The 23,176-nt window shown below is 37.2% G+C and overlaps 5 protein-coding genes across 5 annotated transcripts; all 5 read right to left on the bottom strand.

Annotated features, from left to right (window-relative positions):
• Positions 1 to 228: 228 nt before the first annotated feature.
• Positions 229 to 4,517, bottom strand: LOC140758525 (transcription factor GTE1-like). Its single transcript, XM_073094727.1, has 8 exons — positions 4,186 to 4,517; positions 3,760 to 4,011; positions 3,055 to 3,132; positions 2,463 to 2,687; positions 2,182 to 2,280; positions 1,920 to 1,978; positions 1,125 to 1,275; positions 229 to 722 (listed from the first exon to the last, which is right to left on the bottom strand). Exons 1-8 carry the CDS (start codon positions 4,336 to 4,338, stop codon positions 558 to 560), a joined length of 1,182 nt encoding a protein of 393 aa, XP_072950828.1. The 5' UTR covers positions 4,339 to 4,517; the 3' UTR covers positions 229 to 557.
• Positions 4,518 to 5,888: 1,371 nt separating this feature from the next.
• Positions 5,889 to 9,197, bottom strand: LOC140778032 (prohibitin-1, mitochondrial-like). The gene is made up of 5 exons (XM_073122554.1): positions 8,907 to 9,197; positions 8,217 to 8,333; positions 7,778 to 7,948; positions 7,433 to 7,645; positions 5,889 to 6,476 (listed from the first exon to the last, which is right to left on the bottom strand). Exons 1-5 carry the CDS (start codon positions 9,087 to 9,089, stop codon positions 6,276 to 6,278), a joined length of 885 nt encoding a protein of 294 aa, XP_072978655.1. The 5' UTR covers positions 9,090 to 9,197; the 3' UTR covers positions 5,889 to 6,275.
• A 505-nt stretch (positions 9,198 to 9,702) lies between these two features.
• On the bottom strand, positions 9,703 to 13,669 carry LOC140777962 (phosphoribosylamine--glycine ligase-like). Its single transcript, XM_073122416.1, has 5 exons — positions 13,451 to 13,669; positions 12,999 to 13,289; positions 11,507 to 11,880; positions 10,537 to 11,067; positions 9,703 to 10,244 (listed from the first exon to the last, which is right to left on the bottom strand). Exons 2-5 carry the CDS (start codon positions 13,270 to 13,272, stop codon positions 9,840 to 9,842), a joined length of 1,584 nt encoding a protein of 527 aa, XP_072978517.1. The 5' UTR covers positions 13,273 to 13,289; positions 13,451 to 13,669; the 3' UTR covers positions 9,703 to 9,839.
• Positions 13,670 to 15,121: 1,452 nt separating this feature from the next.
• LOC140758391 (uncharacterized) lies at positions 15,122 to 19,220 on the bottom strand. The gene is made up of 4 exons (XM_073094527.1): positions 18,996 to 19,220; positions 18,796 to 18,918; positions 16,516 to 16,734; positions 15,122 to 15,631 (listed from the first exon to the last, which is right to left on the bottom strand). Exons 1-4 carry the CDS (start codon positions 19,158 to 19,160, stop codon positions 15,221 to 15,223), a joined length of 918 nt encoding a protein of 305 aa, XP_072950628.1. The 5' UTR covers positions 19,161 to 19,220; the 3' UTR covers positions 15,122 to 15,220.
• A 1,860-nt stretch (positions 19,221 to 21,080) lies between these two features.
• Positions 21,081 to 22,536, bottom strand: LOC140758254 (pentatricopeptide repeat-containing protein At1g74600, chloroplastic-like). The gene is made up of 6 exons (XM_073094349.1): positions 22,355 to 22,536; positions 22,152 to 22,313; positions 21,931 to 22,076; positions 21,727 to 21,860; positions 21,252 to 21,324; positions 21,081 to 21,157 (listed from the first exon to the last, which is right to left on the bottom strand). The coding sequence occupies exons 1-6, from the start codon at positions 22,534 to 22,536 to the stop codon at positions 21,081 to 21,083; spliced, it is 774 nt and encodes a 257-aa protein (XP_072950450.1).
• Between the last annotated feature and the right edge of the window lie 640 nt (positions 22,537 to 23,176).

Raw genomic sequence — 23,176 nt, 5'->3', positions numbered from 1 at the left:
AATATTGGGCATGAAATGTAAGTGTCCCTCTAGATAATGATTTGCTGAAGGAGCCCAAAAATTTGTAATGGAATTGGCTATAAATTAGCAAGCTCCATCATAGAAGACACCTACTATTAGCAATTGGCCATAAAATTAGGACCTCATAATTAAGTTTATATCTGCAAATATATATATAAAAACATCTTTAATGAATCACTACTTGAACTAGAATGGAAACAATCTGCAAGGCTTGGTTCAAGGTTCTTATTTTATCCTTTTTAACTTGATTCACAGTAAATGATGCTGTTTGCACTTTTGATAGTAGAATACATTCATCTATCAGAATCTTACACATCATATGGCTTATAATGCTCGAGATGGCTAATTGCATCTTCTAAAACCTTATCATTGACATGAAACTATTACAACAACATGAGCAGGTATTCACATGTTACAACTTACAAGCGTCATGTTTTCGTTACAACAAACCCACCGATGAGAGCTTTGGCAAGCTGGAAAAAGAAAACCCCATAGATATGGATTTGAAGCATGGACCAATGGACACAAAAGGTACATCATGAAGAGAGCCTTTTGTTTCGTTTTTTGGCCGTCTTTGCAAGAGCATCACATATCTCTTTCTTCCGCTTTGAGTTGTCATCGCCTTTGCTAGCATTGTTCTTAGCTTGCAGTTCCAATGCCTCCTTCACAAAGAACTTAAGCCTCCATAAGGTGCTTTCACTCTACACGAAAACATGTGGAAATACAATAACTAATCAGTGGTAACCTATACAAGAAGAAATATAAACAATATGATAGGAATTCTCTTTCCAGTGTATGATCCCTTCAAATTTATAAAGAAATGCAAATATTGCCCCAAAACCCCAAATATTAACTATTAAATCATAAGATTGCTCAACAAGTAGTTTGCTTTAGAAACATCAAGACCATAGGGCAATGCAATGAGCTGTACTTCACCTTTATTATTAAAATTTTGATTTACTAGCTCTTTTCTTTCCCAGAAAATAAAATTGTATCAACTCTTACAAAGCAATGCATGTCACTCATTGCAAACAGATATCTACATTTGATGGCACTCCAATTGAACAGAAAGAAATATACTGTAACACCAGTAGATAAATTACCTGTGCATCCATATCAAGGTCCACCTCTTCCGCTGTAGATTGAAAGGTCGGATTGTCCTGAGCAATAATCTCTAGTGCCTTATTAAGATTTTCAGGAGATAAGTTGCTCAGACCCACACCAAGTTTTCTTTTCTCATCTGTGGACATTTTCCTTGTAAAGAATTTCAAAAGTTAGCATGCTTCTACTGCTATCATTTCCATGATTTTAGATATACCAAGCCAGAAAGAGAATGAAATGACAATGTATACAGCCATTACTTCAGCTCATCAGTTGCTGCTCTGAAGTTTTAAGAGGTTCAACTATTGAAAAAATATAGATAGAGGAAGACTAATTGACCTCTAACTTTACCGGCATTATGGCAAATAAGTGTATAAAATGATGAAAATAATGCAGGATAATAGAAATATCAAAAAGTAATTAGAAAGCTTTAGAAACTTCCAAATCTGAATCACCTACAGGCCGCTGTACCGGCTTTAAGTACAGGTGCTTGCATGTTACAGATCAGGGTCCTATTTCTCTATTAGCTACATGTGATTTTCCTTAGCAGAAAAAACATGCCCTGTAAGCCTTAGTCCTTTGTGTATTTCAAGCAACATGTAATAATATTCTGAACCACTAGTATAATTCTATTTCTGAACCAAATTAACACCATTCTTTTTCTGAGACATCACGAAAGTAGAATTTCTATTTAAAAGAATCAGATATGAACAGATCAGTGTTTCTATACTAGAAAAAAGAATCAGAACTAAATAAGTGAAACTCAGAACATGTAGAATAGCAACTATAAGAAATACCTGCATCTTTGAACCACCACTTTCCGAATATCCTCCAAATGCAAACTTAGCTCATTGAGCTGAAAAACAGGAAGGAAAAAAATTTATAAGATAATGATCAACTTTGTGAAAAGAAACACTACTCCCTTCCCAAAAAATGATGATTAGATGATGACAGATTAAGAAAGTTGTAAATATGTTGGAGAAAAATAAATAGCTACATGAAGGATAGAAGAAAATACTAGATTTTTAAACCTAAAATTGCTCCAAGAAATATATCCACCTCATTATCAGTATCTCTTGCCAATCTTGCAATAGCTGTCTCTTGGGCAATGTGTGTATTGACAAGTTCTTGTGCTTCATCCTCCTTTTTTCTTGTTTCCTGACAAAAGAAAGCAGTCAATAATTAAATAAGAAAATAGCATGTAAGATGTGACTTTTTAAAAGTTAGCATCTCAGTTAGTAGGAAAATAAGAAGGATTCCAAGGGCTTCAGGAAAAGTAGGCTATGGGGATCTTTGTCACTTCAAGAAAAAATTAGAACAATGACCAAGTTATTCCTTACCTCTTCAACAACTTTGGGCAGTAGTTGAAGCCACTTCTCTTCAAACTTATCCAACAATGTTTTAGCCATTACATGAACATCACTTCGCTCCTTATTGTATTTCATTGCATTAGTGAAAACTAATCTCACATCTGAATATATTTCTCGGACGTTCTTATATCTAGTGTCATCCTTGGCTTCCATCCGAGTTTGGATAGTATGGAAGTCCATTGGTTTTTTGATAACCTGAATACACCAACATTGAGACATGAATCAATCAAAGAGCACATGCTATACTCTATTTTCTGTACATCACGTAAATTAATTAATGACCACTATCAGAACCAGTACAAAATTGAAGTAGCTTCATTCCACCATAATGCACATTTTTTCAATATTTACCTACAATGACAATGAGTTGAATAAGTTCACTTTCATAAACTTTGTAGAAATATACAAAGGACCTGCTACAACTAGGATAGCATCATATGCTCAAGTGAATACCATTAAAACATTAGAACAAATTCAGCCTTCATAATTTCCAAAGAGACGATAAATTTATAATCGGAAAATAATGCTAGTACTGGAGATTAAAAACAAAAAACAGCACTACCTCATAATAATCATCAAGACCAAGGCCTTTAACATCTACAGGCTCCAAAAATGGCCAAGCCCACTTGTGATTGGTAATCTGGAAAATGTACATTTGTTACAATAACTTAACCAAAAATAAATGAGAAAGGCAACGTAAAAGAGGATAAGAACAATAAGCAAGACAAGGCTAAAAAGAAAAAAAAAGTTATTTATGTTGCGAAGTGCCAACCAAGTAGACTGTTGCTGCTATAGTTGTGTTATGCTGTTCAAACAAGTTAAATGATGGAGCAAATAACCTAATATGGGTAGCAATTCTAACTGACCATACATGAGAACTAGTGTCATACTGTCATCAATTAAACATTTTTAATATGTGCAACTATCAAGGAAATATCTAAATTCCAGATATCAAAATATCTAAAGTGAACAAAATTTCTCAATGTAAGAAGAGGTGAGCCCTAAATTGCATTAAAGCATATGCATAGTTGCATACTGTTAGATGTGAATATTAAAAGATGAACCATCTTATAATCAAATCAGTCAATATCTAATATAACAGTATGAGAGAGCATAACATTCATGATCCTAATTTTAGAACATATAAGAAAAACTCCCCTCATCAAAGAGTAACACCCAGATCCCCCATTCAATATCAAATCTCAGAAGCAACTCTTAAGGAACTTCTTCTAAAACTTCTGAACACCAAATGAGAATCCCTACTAACCTGACGCAAAATAGTGCCGAACTGCCGCATGAGCTCTTGCATTCTCCTTGAGCAGCCAACTACATTTCGACACCCATCCGCCTGCATCTTATCATTACTCTTGCCTCCACTATTATCAACACCACTGTTACTATTACTAACCCCAACCAACTTATCCTTATCCTTCTCTCTGGCCACGGAGCTCCCCTTCGAATTGTTTGCCTGTTTCTTGCTCGCGTAAAACTGTACAACCTCATTCACCATCTTCTCCAGCTGCATAAAAACTCCAAATTTATTCAGAGTGACCAGAAAGATAACACCTTATGCTATTATCTTGATTAAAACCCTAGAAGAAAGCAGAAAGATAGAATCGTAGCTGTTCACTCGATTAAAACCCTAGTAGCAAATGTGGGTATCGGAGATTTCAAAAGAATAGATCGGAAAAACCTCGTCGGCCTTGAAGATGATGCCATCGATGCGACGCTTGAAAGCCTCAACCTCGGTTTCCGGACTCACGGGCACCGGTGCGGGATTTGGCGGCGGAGGAGGCAGAGGTGGCGCCGTTGCCTCGCCCTCAACCGCCATCTTTAACTCCTCCATCAAATTTACAAAATTTCTCTACCGAAATGGAGAACTAAAACGGCATCAGATCGCACACAAGAAACCAAGAACCCGAAGATTGGAAATGGTAAGAGTAATGGTTTTGGAAAGTAATTCTTGCTCAGATATAGAGAGAGCTCCACGAAATTTTAACCTGCCAATTAATCTTCTAATCGAAATATAATTTGGGGATTGGGAATAGGTCAATAAACAATGAGGAAGCGCCGAATTGGGTCTAGGATTGTTAACGGGCTAGGCCCGATAACAACCCGAACAGTTCTGGTACTAATTTTGGCAATAAATTGGGGATTTTTGAAGATGGATTAGTGAAATTTATTAAAAACACTCTCACTTCTTGTCTTTTGAGTCCTTCTACCACACGTATATTAATCATTAAACTAACATTAGAGTATTTTTGAGATATTAGAAGACATGTGTAGATTTGGTCGAATGATACTAGTTCTTATAGTGTGACTGATAATTAGAACAAAATTCCCTGAAAATATGTAGAATATTATTTATAAATTTTCCTAAAAATTAATTATTGCGTAGGGATCCCAGTAGAGGTGTAATCGAGCCGAGCTTAATCGATGCTCTAATCAAGCTTGGAGTAAAATTAATTTCGAGCCTGTCTTTGTGATCAAGCTTGAATTGAAATAATTTCAATCCAAGCTAATTTTGAACTCAAACCAATTTCGAGCTTAAACAAGCTTAAATTGTTCAATTAGCAATTTCAAGTTTTATCAATTTCAAACCATTTTTGAGCCTGAGCAAGCTTGAATTAATTTAGGCTTGAATCAAGCTTAAAATAAAACATAATTCAACTATAAAAATATAAATATTATAAAACTATAAATTACAAGTAATAAAGATAAATGAGTAGAAAACTATAGGCAACTAAAATATAAATTACAAGTAACAAAGATAATTATGTTAAAAAACTACAAGCAACCAATATATAAATTACAAACAATAAAGATAATTATGTCAAAAAATAATAGCTGAAATTTTGAATAGGTAAAAAAGTTTTGATCTAATGGTTTATATTAGTTTGATATTACTCATATTATATATATATATATATATATATATATATATATATATATATATATATATATATATATATATATATATATATTCGAGCCTTATCGAGCTGGTTTGGGATCAAGCTTGGCTCAACCTATTTTTGAGCCGAACTTGATCGAGCCTGCTAGATTATTTTGACAGCCCTAGATCCTGGGCTACCTTCTTATCTCCAAAAAGTATGAGAACAATAAATCAACAATAAAGAATAACAAAAAATGAATGAATGAAAAAGAAGGGGGTTACCCTTCAACTAGTTTAAATTCTCCTCGATTGCCTTGAAAATTTTATGATTAATAAGGAGTTAGTTGTTAAATGCTTGCTATCACCAAATAATAAATCTTTGCCTCCCAGTTCCTGTTCAGAAAGAAAAAAGGATACAAGAAAAATGAACTCAAAAGCAACCTACTTGTTAACACAGTCATGCCTCGTAAAGATCATGCAATCCACTAACTGGACAACAACAAGAAACAAAGTTATAACCCCTTCTACTTTTGGATCAACCTGATGTTCTCAGTTCAAGCATTTGTTTTACAAGAAAATACAACTCTCAGTTCAAGATCACACCTGGGACATGTCTGATAAAGGAATGTGGCAGAGGGAAAAGATTGCATCTTGCAAATGTAATGAAAAAAAATACAGTCGAAGATGACTGGTAGCAAAGTCACTGTTAACGCTTGATACTTTGGAAAATCAAAATCCACATGACAAGTTCAAGGAAATATTCAAGTGCGCTCGCAGTGAAATTATTAAAAAGAAATACTGTCCTATTTTTCTCTGTAGAAAACAGGAATTTGATCAAATTATCCAGAAAAGCGGTGGTTCCCTTCAAAATAGGTATATGGGAGTTCCACTCATTTCCTCAATCTGGTTATGTTATCAACCTTCAAGTCATTGAGGTTCAGCAACAAATCCTTTGAATTTAAGTACACCCGGTTGGTGGAATTTGCGATGGTCTGAGCTACTTCCCTTGCAGCTTCAATTTGTCTTAAAGCAAGAAATGCTGGATTACTTGAAATTGCTTGACCAATAAGTTCAGCACTCTTTGCCTCACCCTGAAAATGAAGAAGAGTTGTGAGTGAGATAGTTCGGCAAAATTTGCGTACGAAATGGAATAAACCAGGCATTAAGATTCCAATGAGGAATTCAGGGACACATAATAGAAAATCAAAGTCATTCAATGTGAAGATAAACGACTCATGGAAGTTCAACATCAGTTGAATGCAATCACAAGCAGGAGCAAGTCGAATAGTTGTCAAAAAGATACACCAGTCCATGCAAGAACTGGCAATTTCACATTTCAAAGCAATAGAACATGAATCAGGCTTCCAAATGAGTTGGCAGTGTCCTATACTTAATATTTCTACCAGAGTTCAGGAACCAGTCAATTTGCTTAAGTATATCAAAATAAAGCAGGCCAGTAAATCCTACTTCAAAAGGAAACTGCCATAAGGAGCATGACGAAGGAGATCCACACTGGCTAATAATAGAGCCATCACTGATGTAGATTTTGTTAATCCAGACAATCAAGGGCAAAAGAGAGCTGAATTTGAGAAATTATGTACAATAGCAATTTCATTATAGGCACTACAATTGTGAATTGTCAATGATAACAGAAGAAGTCAAATTCTAGACTATGCCTTTTAACAAGTATCCCATTCCCATCCCATGCAATTTTCTTCTGTTATCTTTTAGCCATTTAAGGATTTAAATTTGTGGGTTTGTACCACTTTTATACCTTCACCACTCACCAGTAAGAAGTCAAACGTGAAATTGATAGTACTAGATAGCTTAAAGCCTTAAACATAACTCCTCTGCTTGATAAAAACATATTCCCTGGAAGATTAATAGCTTATATAAAAACAATCAAACAATCAAGGATAATGGTCAGCATAACATTCATTGCCAATATACCAATTAATATGATCCACTGGATTAAATCATAAAATGGCTTCTCGATCTAATATGTATACATGAAAAAGAACAAATGAAAAATTGAGGATCTGCTAACCTGTGCTCTGATAATAGCACTTTTCTTATCTTGCTCAGCTTTTTCTACAATAAACTTTGCCCTTTCAGCGTCCTGTGCTGCCACCTGCTTAGCTTCAATTGCATGGGTGAACTCCCTCCCAAAGCTCAAAGTTGTGATGGAGACATCATCCAGTACAAGGTGGAAGTTTGTAGCTCTCTCAGTCAATACCTTCCGTATTTCTCGACTTACAGCCTGCAGAAGATCAAGGTATTCAAGAACATTTCCCCACGGACTGCATTTTTTTAATTCTTCTAGCACATAGACCAACTTGATCAAGAACCATTGATCTACCAAAATTTATTTTTTCTATGATGGATTTTATACCTCTCTTTGTGTGATCAACTGGCTAGCATTGTACTGTGCTACCACAGCTTTCAATGTTTCATGGATAATAGATGGCAGCACCCTCTCATTGTAGTTTTCCCCAAGTGTACGGTAAATTGTAGGCAGACTGCTTTGTGATGGACGAGTAAGAACTCGAAGCCCAATCTTCACCTGAGAAAGTATTCAGATTAGACACAGTTGAGATGACAATACCAGATACATTAATTTGAGAAAAGGTAGAATGACTTGTCCACCTGTAATTAATGTCTATAATTATGAAAGAATGGTCTCCAAGTGTTCTATGTCAACATGTTGCTCAATGTACCAATTATCCAGAAGTTCCAACTAATAGTTATTTTGGCTAAAATTTGACAATGGATCAAGCAAAATAAATTATATTTAAAACTTCAACAAAAAAGGCAATCATCAAGTAGCTTACCATCTGCAGATCACGACTACCGGAGGTACTCTCCACAAGATGAGGTCGAGCACGAACATCATAGATAATAGGCCTCTCAAACCATGGTATCACAAAATGTGTCCCTTCAGGATAAACCTGCATACAAAAGATCCATTCAAAACACATCAACCTAAAAATTAAATCCAACAATTCTGTTTCCTTCCGCATGCTCTAAAAAAAAAGAGAAATAAAATTCTCCATAACATTTCAGTGAGAACCTACTCCATATCCACGGAAAAATGACATAAAAAAATTACCACAACCTTTTATATTTCCAGCAACAAAGAAACCTAAGGAATCAAGCAAGAAATAAAATTAATTACTCCACATTTTCTAAGAAAACTAGACCTCCCATTCGTCCAACCATCTCATACGCCATCTATAAACAAAATTACAGAGCGAAATTAGAAAAATCTATGTGTCATTTGCCGGTCGACTTCTCGAACAGGGAGACACACTACTCATTAATCCCTGCATCAAAAGACATCGCATATAGTGTTCCATCATCCTACATTCACTAACCAAATATAACTACACAAGAAGATGTGAAAAAAAGAAACAAAACAGATTCCATATTCGTCGATCTCTTCTATAAAATATTAACCAAATCTATCAACGAAATCAGCAGCAAAACACATCAAACTGATAACAATAACAATTTGAAGAAACCTTGTCCTTGATGCCATAGAGTCGGTTGAAGACGATGGCCCGGTGGCCTCCCTCGACGTTGTACAGGCTGTTGGCGGCGCCGTAGAGCGCGACGCCACCGAAGACCGCCAGCTTCACGGCCGTCGTCGCCGCGCCGCCACCGGGGAGGTTCGGAACCCTAGCGCCCGCGCCCCTAAAGCTCATATCTCCGATAAACCACTAAAACCCTAACGGAGGACGAGGAGAGAGATCGCGAGATGAGGAGAGCTTCGGGTTTTAGAAAGAGATGAGGTCTTTTTTGTAAGAGAGGACGGTCATGGGTGGGGTTTGGTTTAATTGGGGAAGAAGAAATGGGAGGTGTTGTGATGGACGGTGGAGATGGTTTTGATTTGATGGGAATGTTTGGATTAGACGGTCAATAACGTTTCTAGGGAAAGAAAATAATAAAAACCTAAAAACTTTTAAAAAAAATCTTAATTAAGATTATATTATTCAAATCATTGTGCTCCTTCGAAAATAAAATTAAAATGTAGGAATATTATTTTGCCCTTGTATGAATAATTTTAAAATAGTTCAAAAGCTATCTAATATTAATTCAAGATTAAGAGCAACAAATGCATATTTTCACTAAATAAGTATAGATTTATAAAATAATAAGTGATGGCGAGAAGTTTTTTTTATATTATGAAAGAAAGAAGAAATATGCATCTGAATCTAATCAACACTTGGCTCTTTTCTATGCTACAGAGAGCAGACTACCTAAAGCCTTACTTGGTTTGAAGCAATTTGAATTGATAAGTAATTCTAGGCAAAATGGTTAGCATCAATTATTTCATTTCTCACATATAAGGATTGAAACTAGTATTTCACATATCATGTTCATCTCCCTTTCACATAACATGATTATTCAACAATGTTTACAAAAGAAGGATGATCATCGGCGATCACCGATAACTAGATAACTGCTAGTGTGAGAGCTCTCCAGCCGATATCTCGCCTGAAGAACCCTTCAGGCCAGTTGATCACTTCGACTGCGTCATAAGCTCTTGCTCTTGCTTCTTCTATAGTTTTCCCCTTTGCAGTAATCCCGAGCACTCGACCTCCAGTCGCAATGAAGTTGCCATTTTCATCAACAGCAGTCCCTGCATGGAATATCTTAACCATTGGAGCAACCATTTCTGCCTCTTCAAGGTTTCCAATAACAGTCCCCTTCTTATAGTCCCCTGGATAACCCTGATTTGCCATCACAACCACCATGGCTGATTCCTGTGACCAGCTAAGCGAGACCCTGCCAAGATCTCCTCTACAAGCTGCAAGCAGAACCTGTGCCAGATCGGATTCTAATCGCATCATAAGAACCTGTTTATAGAGATGAGAAAAAAAAATTTAGCAGTAGTGACAGAAATGAGGAGACTACAGATGATATTTGGATAAGGAAATGACAGAGATTGATTTTCAGGAGAGTTTAACCTGGGCTAGACAATTATTTCAGTTAATTTTTTGCTACTAGCAGCTCAATAAGTGTTACTTGGCATTAAGATGTCTACAATATTCACAATACTCGGGTATAAATTTTGATTTTGTATGTCCAAATATGCAACTGTAGAAAGAGTTTGGAGCTAATAAATATAGGAATTTAACAGTTTCTGACCTGGCATTCTGGATCACCAAAACGTACATTGTACTCTATGAGCTTAGGCAGCCCGCTTTTCTTCTCAATCATAAGCCCAGCATACAACACACCAACAAATTTGCAGCCTTCGGCTGCCATCCCTTTTACCGTCGGAAGAATAATTTTTTCCATGACTACATCCTGAAGATCCTTTGTCAATATTGGTGCAGGGGAGTATGCCCCCATACCGCCCGTATTTGGACCAGTGTCACCATCACCAACTCTTTTGTGATCTTGTGCAGATTCAAGAGGCAAGGCAGTTTCACCATCCACCAAAGCAAAGAAAGAAGCTTCTTCACCCTCAAGAAATTCTTCAATGATGACTCGTGAACCAGCAGATCCAAAAGAACCATCAACTAGCATAGAATCTATAGCTTCAAACGCCTCATCCAAGGTCATGGCAACAACTACACCCTTCCCAGCAGCCAGGCCATCAGCCTTGACAACAATAGGAGCTCCCTGCTCTGTGACATATTGTTTTGCTTCAGAGGGGTTCGTAAATGTCTGATACTGCAAACAAAGAAAAAGAAAAGATCAGTTTCTCCTCATTTACATGCCTCATTTAAAGTCAAGGCTATTGGTAACAAAAATCGCTCATTGAAAGGGAAACAGAATATGTATCAATGTTTCTTGTTCAAGGACATAACATTAAAGAGAATAAATATTTGGAACAAGAGAAGCAAAGAAAAAGTGATCCTCCTTCCATTTCATTTATGTTACATTAAAGAGTTGACGAACATTAGTCTTTTGTACTTATCTAGATTGGGGAGTCAACAAATCCTCATCAGTTCATGAGCAAATTTAGCATGACGAGCTTGATGATATAAAGTAGGTTGAGAATTCTTTCATCCACAGAAATATAGAGTGGTTGCATCTCTAACAGAATGACATGCGCAAAGTTACTGATGATATAATGATAAAAATCGCTGAACAAGAAGAGAGATCATGCCTTTGCTGTTGGAATGTCATATTTGTCGCACAACTTTTTCATGAAGTCCTTCGAGCCCTCGAGTGCTGCAGCCTCTGCTGATGGGCCAAATGTTGGGATCCCAGCGTTGCCAAGGTCGTCTGCAAGACCAGCAACTAGAGGAGCTTCAGGACCCACTACTACAAGTCCAACTCCCCACATGCGGCAAAAGGAGATCACAGCTGCACTATCAGAAATGTCGAGGTCTGAAATGCAGGTGGCATATCCAGACTGAGCAATCCCTGCATTACCAGGGGCACAAAAAACTGCATCACAAGATGGAGACCTCTGCAATGCATAGCAAAGAGCATGTTCCCTGCCACCTCCACCAATGACCAACACCACCACCCTATCTTCTGCAACAAGCAAACAACAAAAGCAAAATTTAATCAAGAGTTCACCATCATCTGCCAATATACTACCATGAAGCATTATAAAGAACTTCACGGAAGTGAATATCTTGCATTCACTGACTCGATTTCCCTTTTCCTGCATGAAAATATCAACATTAATGATTCCATACACACCCTGACTATCTCACATTGCACTTTTTTCAAGTCATCAATATTTATTTTTACAATTGTGTCTCCTAGAGGAGCATTAACTTCAATGATATCTGGATGGAATTGAGTGAGGTTTGGCATGTCATCAATATTAAGGATCCTTTTACCAACATATCACGAGTGAATTCAACTCGAGAACTTCTTTTACTCACACTTTTTAAACTCAGCCACTTTTAGCACTCCTCGCCCTCCTAACTCCTAAGGCACCTGAGTGCAGCATAGAATGATTCATAGTTCTCTCGATGACAACTTCAGAAAATCAATACAAACATATGCGATCATCTACTTCAGTAATGCCATTAATCCATCTCATATCCTCTGTCAACAATATTCAATTTCTTTGGGGATGTTAAATAAACTTATAATTGCCTAACATTCCTATACCAATGCAAAAAATACCTCTAAATATAATATTTTAAAAAATTCATAGAAGGAGAAAACTGAAAATCATGTTGATAACTAAAATAAGACAAATAAATAGGTACCACTCTTGTTACTTCAGATTAAAGCACAAGAACCAAATCTTGAAACAGGAAAACAAGAACTACTTTTCCAATTCATGTTCTGATCAACAGTAACTTAAAGAAGCGAAAGTTCAAGTTATTATGTTAAAAACTCAACCAGACTGATCAAAGTAACTAAAGGACATTAATAATCAAGAACAGAGAGGAAATCAAGATATTGCTCACGATTTGTGTGTGTGTGTGTGTGTGTAAATCCAAAGATTACGAAGGTTCTGTTATGCCTAAGCATCAAGAAATAATATATTATTATTACTAAGGTATGTTAGCCTGCTACCAAAATAAATGGGTTACCAATTGAAACTGAACCTAATGTCTTTTAGAAACAAATGATCACAAAGCGATTTCTCTTAGCCTAAATCAGTATAAATGAGTGCAACAATTTCTCACCAGAATCTTTCGAATTGCTATTTCCATTGCCAGAGAAGACATCTCCCTCAAAGGTCCCATCATTACTCTTAGAAGCCCTTAAGACAAAGTTCCAATGAGAAGATGCATGAGATCCTCCAATACTACAAGAAGAAAGACGATCCCATGTCTGATAACCAGGATAAGAGATTGAATAGCTCAAGCCACTAGAGAGATTATTCTTAAGAAACGCTTCTGTGGCACGGCTTCCAACAATTCTCAGCGAGTTCCCAACACTATAAGCAGCACAAGCCATTGATCGGCTTCCTACTCCTGCATTTAACGAAAAATATGGATCAATCGGACAACAAAGAGAGAGGAAAAGAAATGACCTATACAAAATTTTGACATATCGTATACACAATCCAAAAGCAAAATAAGGAAAGAGAGATAACTTTCATGCTTCAATATCTAAAAATTCCAACCCAACTCACAGGGGAAATTTATCAAACAGTTGGCCGTCTACTCCTCTTACTTCAAGGAAACAACCACACAAAGCGAGATCGAAAGCACTACAAAGTGAGACAAGAAGAGCAATGGACAGATCCTCGTAGCCACACAGCGGATTGAAGGGAAGAGGAGGGAAATGGCTACCACAGCGGAAACGCTCAAAACAGAGCTCGGGAAACGAGGATTTAAGGAGCGGGATATCGTTTCCCCTATCGGATAGCACGGAGGAGTATATATAGAATAATAATAAAGATGATATTGCCACGCCGCTGCTGCTCACACTCCACCCGTCCGTACGTCACGTGGGAGCGACTAACCCGGAAGTGAGAATTCCATCGCCAAAGGGTGGATTAGAAGGAAATTTGCATCCAACACCTCACATTTGAGAAATTTTACAGTTAAGGCCCCATATTCAAAGCAATCTTGGGGAAAATTATATTTAACACGCTATATTTCAAGATATTACGGATAAAAACCTGCCATTTTAGCAGTTAGAATTTCCGACACGTTTTAGTTTTTTCTTACAATTTTACTTCGTTAATTGGTGAAGAAAGAGAAGCAAATTGTATATTTAATGTAATCTCACTTTTGTATTATTTCCTAATAAAACTGTTAAATAAAAAATTTAAATATTTAATAACTACGAATTTAATAATAAAATTATGAAACTAGTAAAAATTGTAATTAAAAAAAAAACTGTGAAACAGAAACAAATGTTAAATAACTGTAAAATCTATAATTAAATTACCAGCATAATTATTTTTTAATTGTGCAAATCACCCAATTAGTTAGCCACAGATTGTAATATTGAACAATACCCTGTCTTATAGATCTAAAATAAGGGGATGTGAACAATGAATTTATGAAAATTTAAGGTGTTACATGCAAATTTTCCTTGGTAAAACCAGGGGATGGGGGATACCAGTGGGGCTCCCAGTTTCTCCAAACTGGGGGACTTTGGGCTGGTGAAGACCAGGGGCTGGTCACCAGTTTAGCCTTTGGGTCAAGCAAAACGTCGAGCAACGTGTGGACGTCTCCTCTAACCATATTGCCAAAGTTAGAAGAAAGTATTTTATTTTGTTTAATATGGAGATTTGGTGATCAGTTCTTATGTCTTATAAATTTTTGTTTTGCTCGTGTTAGGAAGATGTGATGATCCATAAATACCTCTCATGTCATATCATGCGGGGTAAGCATAGACCTGCGATGACTAGATTTTGGATAAAACAAAGCCCATTGGAAGTAAACATTGTGCGAAATATTATATACTTTTTAAGGCTAGTTGTAGATTTTATCTTGCATTGTAATAGACGTTTCATGGATTGATAGAAACGCATTTATTTCCCAGATGTTGTCTCCACTCTCCAGTACAGCTTACATCATCAAGAAGATCTGCAAGCTTTTATTCATTTATCCCCGCTTGCAGTCTAATATCACAGTTCACAGATCAAGTGGGCAACAGATGATGAGCCTACCCACACAAGTCGACAACTTGCCAACAATTATGGTGACAAATGATAGTTTGGAACTATCACAAGAGTAGCAGAATAGCTTTGCAAAGAGGAAAATAGATCCTTGCAAGGGCAAGGTGACATGTTCTCTGTTTAAATGAATCAGATACCCAACAATTTAGCATGATAGTACGAAGAGAGACAAAATCAAAGTATTGTACACATAACTATTAAGCATGAAAGAGATATTATACACCTACAATATTAGGAGACAGCATAACATTACAAGAATGTCCTTTTTCATTATTGTTCTCTTGCTCTCTTGCGGGCCAGAAACCGTTCTCGGGCTGCAGCTAATGCATCATCACTTCTCTTATAGTGTTCAGGTGTTATCTGAATCGCAGATGCTTCTGCAGCCTTTTTGTCTTCTGAAGAGATGTTCACCACTGTGGGCACCTCTGTTGTGGTTAGAACCACTTCTTCAGAACCTTTCCGAGCATGGTCAGAGCTCTCAGGTTTTGTGTCAGCTTCCTCTCTCTTTTGAGGAGAGCTTGCAGATGCTTTAGATGTTGACGCGCTAGCTTCAGCTTCTTGGCTGCTTTCATGCGCTTGTTCCTGATTCCTAGGCTTTCTGCCCTCTTCCGTCCGTGCTCCAAAAGCAACATTCTTGTTGAGGCTAAAGTAGAACTCGCTCAAGTCGCTCTTCTTAGTTACCTTGAATGACAAATATCTTTTAGTTAGACAAATTAAACATAGGAGAGACATCACTCTTAGCTACATAAAAGGGATTATAACAAAAAAGGTAGAACGAGTACATGCATGCAAAACATAGAGAGATCAAAATTTATACTATATACAAGTGCAAGATGGAAACTACTCCCTACTTGCTAAGATGGTCTCACAAGATGTTTGCAGTTCTGAGAAAAAAAGACTAGTTCATATTGCACTATTTCAGAAACAGGGTTGTGATTAAGAGACAAGTTTCGCAACAGCTAGTTGTCTCTGGAGTTAAAATGTAGCAAGAAATGCAAGTTAAGGCCCAGCTTAAACACCACACAGTATGTAATATACTCTTTATGCACATTTGACTAATCAGTATAAACAAACAAACTACAAAAATAAAAATAAACAACTATATGTATATGTAAATACCACCTTTCTTCCCTCGCCTTCTCGGAAATGAATTTTGTAGAATGAAGTGTGGGAAATCAATGTATATATAATATCAACACTCATGCACCATTTATTTATTCAAATCTCATTTCAAAACTTTGTCATTGCAAAACAACTATGCACAAGACTCCCTAATTATTGCTGGATCTATGTATACTAAAATTGAAAGCATGTACTTAACAATGGCATCAGAAACTAGTATTTACATTAGGCTGCATGATTTTCTTCTATTTTCAACAAGAAAAACCTGACTATTTCTTACTATAGCAATTCTATTACTATGCTGATTGTTATATGTAAATATCAACTCTAAGCAATTCAGTTACATGAATATTCACGGAAACAATTCAGTTAGCAAATTAGTACATGACAGATAATGCATAAGATATAAGACAATGACAAGAAAATTTTCTTTAACCACTTACATCGTCCTTTTCCTCACGAAGTTGTCGCAGCCTCTCTTCTTCCAACCATTTTGCCTGTTCAGCGAGCTTCTTTTTGTAGGCACTTGTGACGAACTTCTCTTTCTCCGCAAAGAGGTGATCTTCCTTGCTTCTCTCTTTTAGCAATTTTCTCTCATATACTATCTCATGTTCACGCTCACGTTCTTTTGCTTTATCCATAAGCACCTCAATGTATTTTGACTGAAATTAAGAATAAAAGGATGCTGTCAAAAATCACCTAAGATCCTTACATATGAAGAAAATTTACACGATGTTGAACATAAACACCCAAATACAAATTAAATGCATGAGACGAGAAGTGCTCAATATGAGAACTCAGGATACAACAAAGATGAAATGACCAGTTAGAATCCAAAATTAAAGACTAAAAAAAATACAAGTCTGAGAGACATGCTACAAAAGTCTGCTTTTGTTATAAAAATAGGTCAGCATGATTTAAAACCTAGCATAAATAAACCACTCTGTAAAACTTACCTCCACCAACTCTGTTGTCCATTTTATTTCACAAAACCCATCTATAAGGATATGACACTTCTGAGTTACCAAAATTCTTCAGAGTTATATGCATTCCTTGTGACTAGACCAAACGACAAATGAATATCTTTTGATGTCAAGTTAATAACTCCGTTCAAGTCTCTATTTTGCAACCGGTTGTCCTGTCCTCTTCATAAGTTGTTCTCTTACAAAATTATTCACATCTGAAGGATTACCTAATCATCCCTACAGCAAGATCCAATCACATTCGGTCCTTACTCTTGTCCATAGTGGGAAGAAATAAAGTTTAATATATTGAACACTTCGAATACCAAATAACTCATGCACGCCAATTGCCAAATGCCCCCAATTAATAGCTGTACACACCAAATATTACAAAAACCCAAATTGCAACATGAGCAAGTACAACAGTGAAAGTGGTCTTACACATAGGGCTGTCAAAAAAGCTCATCGATTTGTTAGGCTCGTCAGCTCAGCTTGCTCGAGCTCAACTCGGTTAGCTTTAATATATATATATATAATAGTTTGAGTTATTAAGAGCCATTGGATCATAGATCCAACTAATTTCTTAAAACCCTAAGCCTGTCGCACTCCAAAAACTCATCTCGCCGCTCTCATTCTTGCAGACTCGCCCCCAAATCCTCTCATCGCCATTGCCATCGCCATCTTACCTTCTGGCAAACCAGGTGTTTCCTCACGTCCAAGGGCTTCACAAGAGTGGCACATGGCTTGTGGGTAAGGCGGTAAAACTGTTCTTCCTCTCTATTAGCTTTTCGCCCTTGTCGAGCTTATTAGAGACTGTGCTTGTCAGCAAGGAATTGCTTGAGAGGGTTACGGCTAAGGCTGAAGAAGCACTGGGGCAGGTAGTCATACTTAGTGTGCAAGACAGTGAAATTTTCTTGGATCTCTTCGGCTTCATTTTTATATAGTGTTTTCTATTGCATCTTCTTTGCCCCTATCTTCTACCTTCTCCTCCTCCTTTATATTGCCAGTTACAATTTCTTCCGTCAAAATTTTAGAAATTACAAAGGATGAAAACAAATGCATGTCAAGGACTTTTGACTTCTCTAAGACAATAGCTGAGTTACTTACTAGACAAAGGCAAAGAAGCAAATTCTCTGAGACCTCACGATTGTTTGGTTGGTCTACCATTATTAGTTGGGGATCACAACTATTTTGATCATAGTAACACAACTAAGGTGAGAGTCCAGAGTTTCTAGTATGATCTCCTCTTTTGCAGGCTCGGATTCTAATTGAGATCATCCTCTTTCTCGGTTAGGTCTTGTAGTTCTTCTCCAAGAAGATGCATGATGTCACCTTCTTATGTGGCCAAAATGTTTTGGACCACAGGCTCCATCAAGCTCTAGATGAAATCAGCGACAAACACCATGGCATGATTTGGTACATGGAGGAGCCTAGATCGATCAACCCCATGATTAATCGAGCTATCAAGCTGGACATGAGCCAAGCTGAACTAGACTTATCTAGCTCGTCTCGAGCTCAAGCCGATTTCAAGCTGAGAAAATAATGCTATCGAGCTGAGCTGGGCTTAGCTTGCTCAAGCTCAGCTCGTTGACACCCATACTTACACGCATTGATTTTTTTTTCTCCTTTCCTTAATAAGCTCCTAAAGAAATACCCAAGAACAAAAAACAAGTTCATCAAACCAATAAGAACATTCAGCACAAATCTAATTAGCGGTAGATGTATAAGAAATTTGAGGACGAAAACAAAGAAAGAACTAACCTTCCTCTCTGCGCGATCCTGGGTCTTGGGGCGGGAAATCTTCTCCTTCATCTCATCGTAAACCCCATCGTAGTCAAAAACCGAGGGGTCCTCCTTCAGCGCCTTCGCATACTGCTCTTCAACCTATTCTTGCGCCAAAATCTAAAATTAGGGCTTTCAAAGCACGAACAGTTAGAGGGGGAAAAAATTAGGGCTTTTACCTTCTTAAGGGCCTTATTCTTGGAGGCCTGGCGAGAAATCTCCTTCTCCACGTCGTCGTCGTCGTCTCCGCCGAACGCGAAGGCCGGCGGAGGAGGAGGAGGCCGCGCCGCCGCCGGCTTCGACTGCGACGGCGGGATCCGAAGCTGGAGTCCGTACTTCTTCATCCCTAACCCTAGGCCTCGCGAAGTAAAGATTGGAGAGAGAGGAAGAGGGGAAAGGAAGCAACTCTTGGGGTGACAAGATTAATACGATTGAACAATACAGAGCCCGGGTCGGATTCGGACAACAATAGACTCCGACCCGCAAGGGAGGAGTACGAGAGCGAAACGGGTCGGATAATGTTTGATCCGACCAGGTTCCACTCCTAATATCTATATCTTATTATATAAATATTTATCATTCGACCGCTATATTTTACTCTATCGATGACTAATAGAATAGAAAATATTATATTACTCCTAAAATACTCCCTAATGACTTTAAAATCTAGTTCTCCATTTATTTTTATTTTAACTTAAAAAACTTCTTCAAAGATATTAAGATTATTTTTATCTATGATGAAGTATTTTTGAGACATTTTTAAGTAAAATGGAAGGATCAAAGATAAATATTAATATTCTAAGGGAGTTAATAATAATAACAAGGTCAAAATTTATTGATAAACTTCCCTTACTTCTTTTTTTATATTACTAATCCGAAAACAATCCAAAAGAATTATTTATTAATTATTTTACATTGTACAACCTAAAAAAATAAAGGAATACTAGCCTGGATAACAAATCTGCATATAGTAGTATATGTACATGCATTGCATCTTTGTACACATTGAACCAAATGGACTAGATTTTTTCTCTCTGTTTTGTTGATTAGAAAATGGACAGGATTTGGCACCAGCAATGAGATATCCAGTTATATAATAATGCTCAGAGTTTCTGAATTCAGGGGTTACTCTGTGTCCTTGCAATGACATATGGTTGGTGGAACTCAAAATATTGCCTGCATGGATTGGAATCTTGTTGTTGTTTAGTCAAATGCATAACATAGTAAATCTAAATCTGGATGCTTACTGTAATCACCATCCTCAGCCACCACTTGAATTGCAAGGTCATCTCTGCAAGTATCATTGTGTTCTACTTCCTCCTTTCATCTATTATAATGATTCATCATACATTACATGGATATCAAGCTTGTTGATGCAAAAAAAAGGGCGATAGACAGCTTGCTAAAATGCGTCTAAGTGTCGAGCAAATTTCTATCAATCTCCATTAAGTGAATTTCTTCTTATTTTCACTAATTCACAGTTTCAGATGCAATAGAACTTCTGATGGTAGTACCAGACCATACCTGAATTGCTGGATCATTAGTCATGTGAAAGAACTGGTGGAACTTGGCTCTGATAAATTGAAACACCATCCGAACAAAATAGTTCTTTTTGGCGCAATCTCAGCAAGAATGAGATTCTCCATTTTCTTTGCATGCATTTAGCAGTATCTGCCAAACTAGTGAACAGGGATCAAAAGGCATGCTCTCAATCAAACTCTTCGCTTCTCATAACATTCCACTCGACATTGTGTGTCAACCATGCAAAATTACTGCTCCTCACATGGAACAATGTTATAATCTGCATGCATAGATTTAAAATAATTCCAAGCTTTCAACACCAAGCCTGTATGGCTACAAGCAGAGAGGACACCAACAAATGACATTGTTAGATTTGAATCCCACAATTGTCATTTGTTCAAATACTTTAATCGCATCTGTCACATGACCATTATGGGCATAAGCATAAATTAAAGAGTTCCATGTGATAACATCTTTAGGTGCAATTGTGTGAAATATCTTGGCAGATCCATGAATGTGACAACACTTACCAATACATGGTTATGAGCGAGTTGAAAAGTGTCGCATCTGTTTCACAAGCTCTTTTGATGACATGAGCATGAAATTGAGATCCCAACTTGATCTCTGAGAGTGTTGCACAAGCCAAGCAAATGATTGCATAGATTATATGATTAACTTCAGTGTCGTTTCTATTAATAATGATGTAAAACTTCACAGATTCTTCAGCAAGCCCATTCTGTGAATCATGAAACCATAGCATTCCACGAGATGTTATCAGGGGAAGAGGTGTCTTCAAACATTGCAAAATCATCCTCCATCACTTGACAATTGGAGTACATTGTGATTAAGGAATTTACAAGAGCTGTTTCAACAGTTAACCCGGGCATGAAATTGCTTGCCAATAAATAATATACCAGCAGAACTACATCTATCTAGTAAAGCTGAATATGAGTATTCATTGGGCTCAATTCCTGATTCTTTCATTTCCTGCCAAATTTGAGACAATGTTACATAATCCAGAATGAGCAAAACACGTAAGCAATGTGTTCCATGAGAAAAGATCTGGTTTCTCAATTTCATAAAAAATCTTCTCCATTTCTTTTACTTCACCACTGTGAGAATACATCTCAAGTAGAGAGTTGGTCAAGTGAGGAACTTTTTCAAACCATCTTTTACAACAGACCCATGAATTTGTTCCCCTAATTATAGACAATTGAGGTTTGAACAGCTACAAATGGCACTTGACAGCATTACTTCATCCACCCAATGTCCCTCTACTTAGTCCTGGATGAAGAGCTCAACTGACTCCTCATACATGCCAATATTTCTATATAAATTCATCATCAGATTGAATGATATCCCATCCCTGAGTTCCATGCATCGAAGTACATTCTTCGCATCCTCCAAACCCATACTTTTACAATACATTGTCAGGATAATAGTATCAGTCCCTTGATCAACATGTTCTCTCAATTTCAATATCTGAACATGCACTCTCTTTGCATTCTCAATAATAGCAAGGGCTACACAACAAGACAGAGAGCTCATCACTAATCAAATAGTTCCATGTAACAATATCCCATGATTTAGAACAATTAAGCAAATTCTGTGCATCATCCAAACTATCAAACCTCGAGTACATAGTGATAAGTGAATTAACCACAGAAATGTCCGTCTCCGAACCAACCTTAATAACGTACCCATGGAGCTGGATTGCAAAATTGTTCAAATCAGATGACCTGCAAAAACTCATTAAGCTAGAAACTGCATAGAAGCTGAAAGTTACACCAACTTGGCAACAATATGTAAACTACTTAGAAGCATCATTGAACAATCCGTGTTGGGTGTAACCCCTCAACAATATCTCAACTGAAGCATCAACAAAATTGCACATTTCCTCCCACAATTTCTGAAACTCCTCAACTCCTTCAGAATCAACAGAAAACCCTTCAACAACGCATTCCCAACACAACGATCTATCAAAAACCCAGAACACAAAATGAGGCCATGAACTTGCCGTAGATATTTGGAGTCGCCCAACTTAGCGGAAGCAACAACGAAGGACACGAAACTCGCCTGGGTCGGCCGGATTCCAGCCCACATCATCTGGCAGAAGAAGTAAAACCCACTTGGGAATAATCCATACCCAACAAACCCAGTAATCATAGTGTTCCATGAAACCACATCCCTCGCAGGCATTACATCAAAAAGGTGAAGTGCACGTCGCTCTGAACCTCAAATCCAATACAAATGAAGGAGATCGTTGCACAAAACCAAATTCAACTCCGACCCAGATCGTAGAATAAAGGCATGACGCAAGCTTTGCCGCCCGGAAGGATCCACAAGCAATATAATCACGTAGAAAAGAAATGAGATGGGAACAGTTGGTGATTTTTCCTAAACTGGAGTAATTTCATTAAACTCTACTTTCTAGCGACCAACGCGGATTTTTACATATAAAATTTACTTTCTTAACTATAGCATTAATCTCCACAAATATCATGCTAATTAGGTCTGAACAATTCCCAGACAGTAGGAATTAATATCTAAACTTGAGAATCCTTCTCCCTCTTTTACTTTTTTCCTTTTGGAATTAGTTCTCTGGCAACCTTCTTGTATCAAAACTGCCATCATTCTTTTTCCTTAAGATGCCATTTAAACTTAGACCACTAGAGAAGCACCTTTCAGAAGAAAATAAGACCTGGCCCAATCTATTGCATCTCCAGGTGGTTAGAATATGCAGCTTTCACACAAAAGCTGAACAGGCCCACTGAGGGTTTTCACTAGCAAATACTCTTTATGGAAAGATGAACACTAGTTTCATCCATCTTTATGGAAT

This window comes from Typha angustifolia, chromosome 3 (genome assembly GCF_048772165.1).
Source record: "Typha angustifolia cultivar Huaian chromosome 3, ASM4877216v1, whole genome shotgun sequence".
Lineage (NCBI taxonomy): Eukaryota > Viridiplantae > Streptophyta > Magnoliopsida > Poales > Typhaceae > Typha > Typha angustifolia.
This window is presented reverse-complemented; position numbering and strand designations above follow the sequence as displayed.

Coding starts and splice junctions, on each gene's coding strand:
- LOC140758525 (XM_073094727.1), bottom strand. CDS start 4,338: ATGGAGGAGTTAAAGATGGCGGTTGAGGGCGAGGCAACGGCGCCACCT. Junction 4,012..4,185: donor TCATCTTCAAGGCCGACGAG/GTTTTTCCGATC, acceptor GTTTTTATGCAG/CTGGAGAAGATGGTGAATGA. Junction 1,276..1,919: donor GTGGTGGTTCAAAGATGCAG/GTATTTCTTATA, acceptor ATTCTTTACAAG/GAAAATGTCCACAGATGAGA.
- LOC140778032 (XM_073122554.1), bottom strand. CDS start 9,089: ATGAGCTTTAGGGGCGCGGGCGCTAGGGTTCCGAACCTCCCCGGTGGC. Junction 8,334..8,906: donor TCTATGGCATCAAGGACAAG/GTTTCTTCAAAT, acceptor TTTTGTATGCAG/GTTTATCCTGAAGGGACACA. Junction 7,949..8,216: donor GTAGTCGTGATCTGCAGATG/GTAAGCTACTTG, acceptor ATACTTTCTCAG/GTGAAGATTGGGCTTCGAGT.
- LOC140777962 (XM_073122416.1), bottom strand. CDS start 13,272: ATGGCTTGTGCTGCTTATAGTGTTGGGAACTCGCTGAGAATTGTTGGA. Junction 11,881..12,998: donor TAGCAATTCGAAAGATTCTG/GTGAGAAATTGT, acceptor TGCTTGTTGCAG/AAGATAGGGTGGTGGTGTTG. Junction 11,068..11,506: donor ATGACATTCCAACAGCAAAG/GCATGATCTCTC, acceptor CTTTGTTTGCAG/TATCAGACATTTACGAACCC.
- LOC140758391 (XM_073094527.1), bottom strand. CDS start 19,160: ATGAAGAAGTACGGACTCCAGCTTCGGATCCCGCCGTCGCAGTCGAAG. Junction 16,735..18,795: donor AGGATCGCGCAGAGAGGAAG/GTTAGTTCTTTC, acceptor TCTTAATTTCAG/TCAAAATACATTGAGGTGCT. Junction 15,632..16,515: donor TTCGTGAGGAAAAGGACGAT/GTAAGTGGTTAA, acceptor TTGTCATTCAAG/GTAACTAAGAAGAGCGACTT.
- LOC140758254 (XM_073094349.1), bottom strand. CDS start 22,536: ATGCCTGCGAGGGATGTGGTTTCATGGAACACTATGATTACTGGGTTT. Junction 22,314..22,354: donor GGCGACTCCAAATATCTACG/GCAAGTTCATGG, acceptor GGTTTTTGATAG/ATCGTTGTGTTGGGAATGCG. Junction 21,325..21,726: donor GTTTGGAGGATGCGAAGAAT/GTACTTCGATGC, acceptor CAAATTTGGCAG/GAAATGAAAGAATCAGGAAT.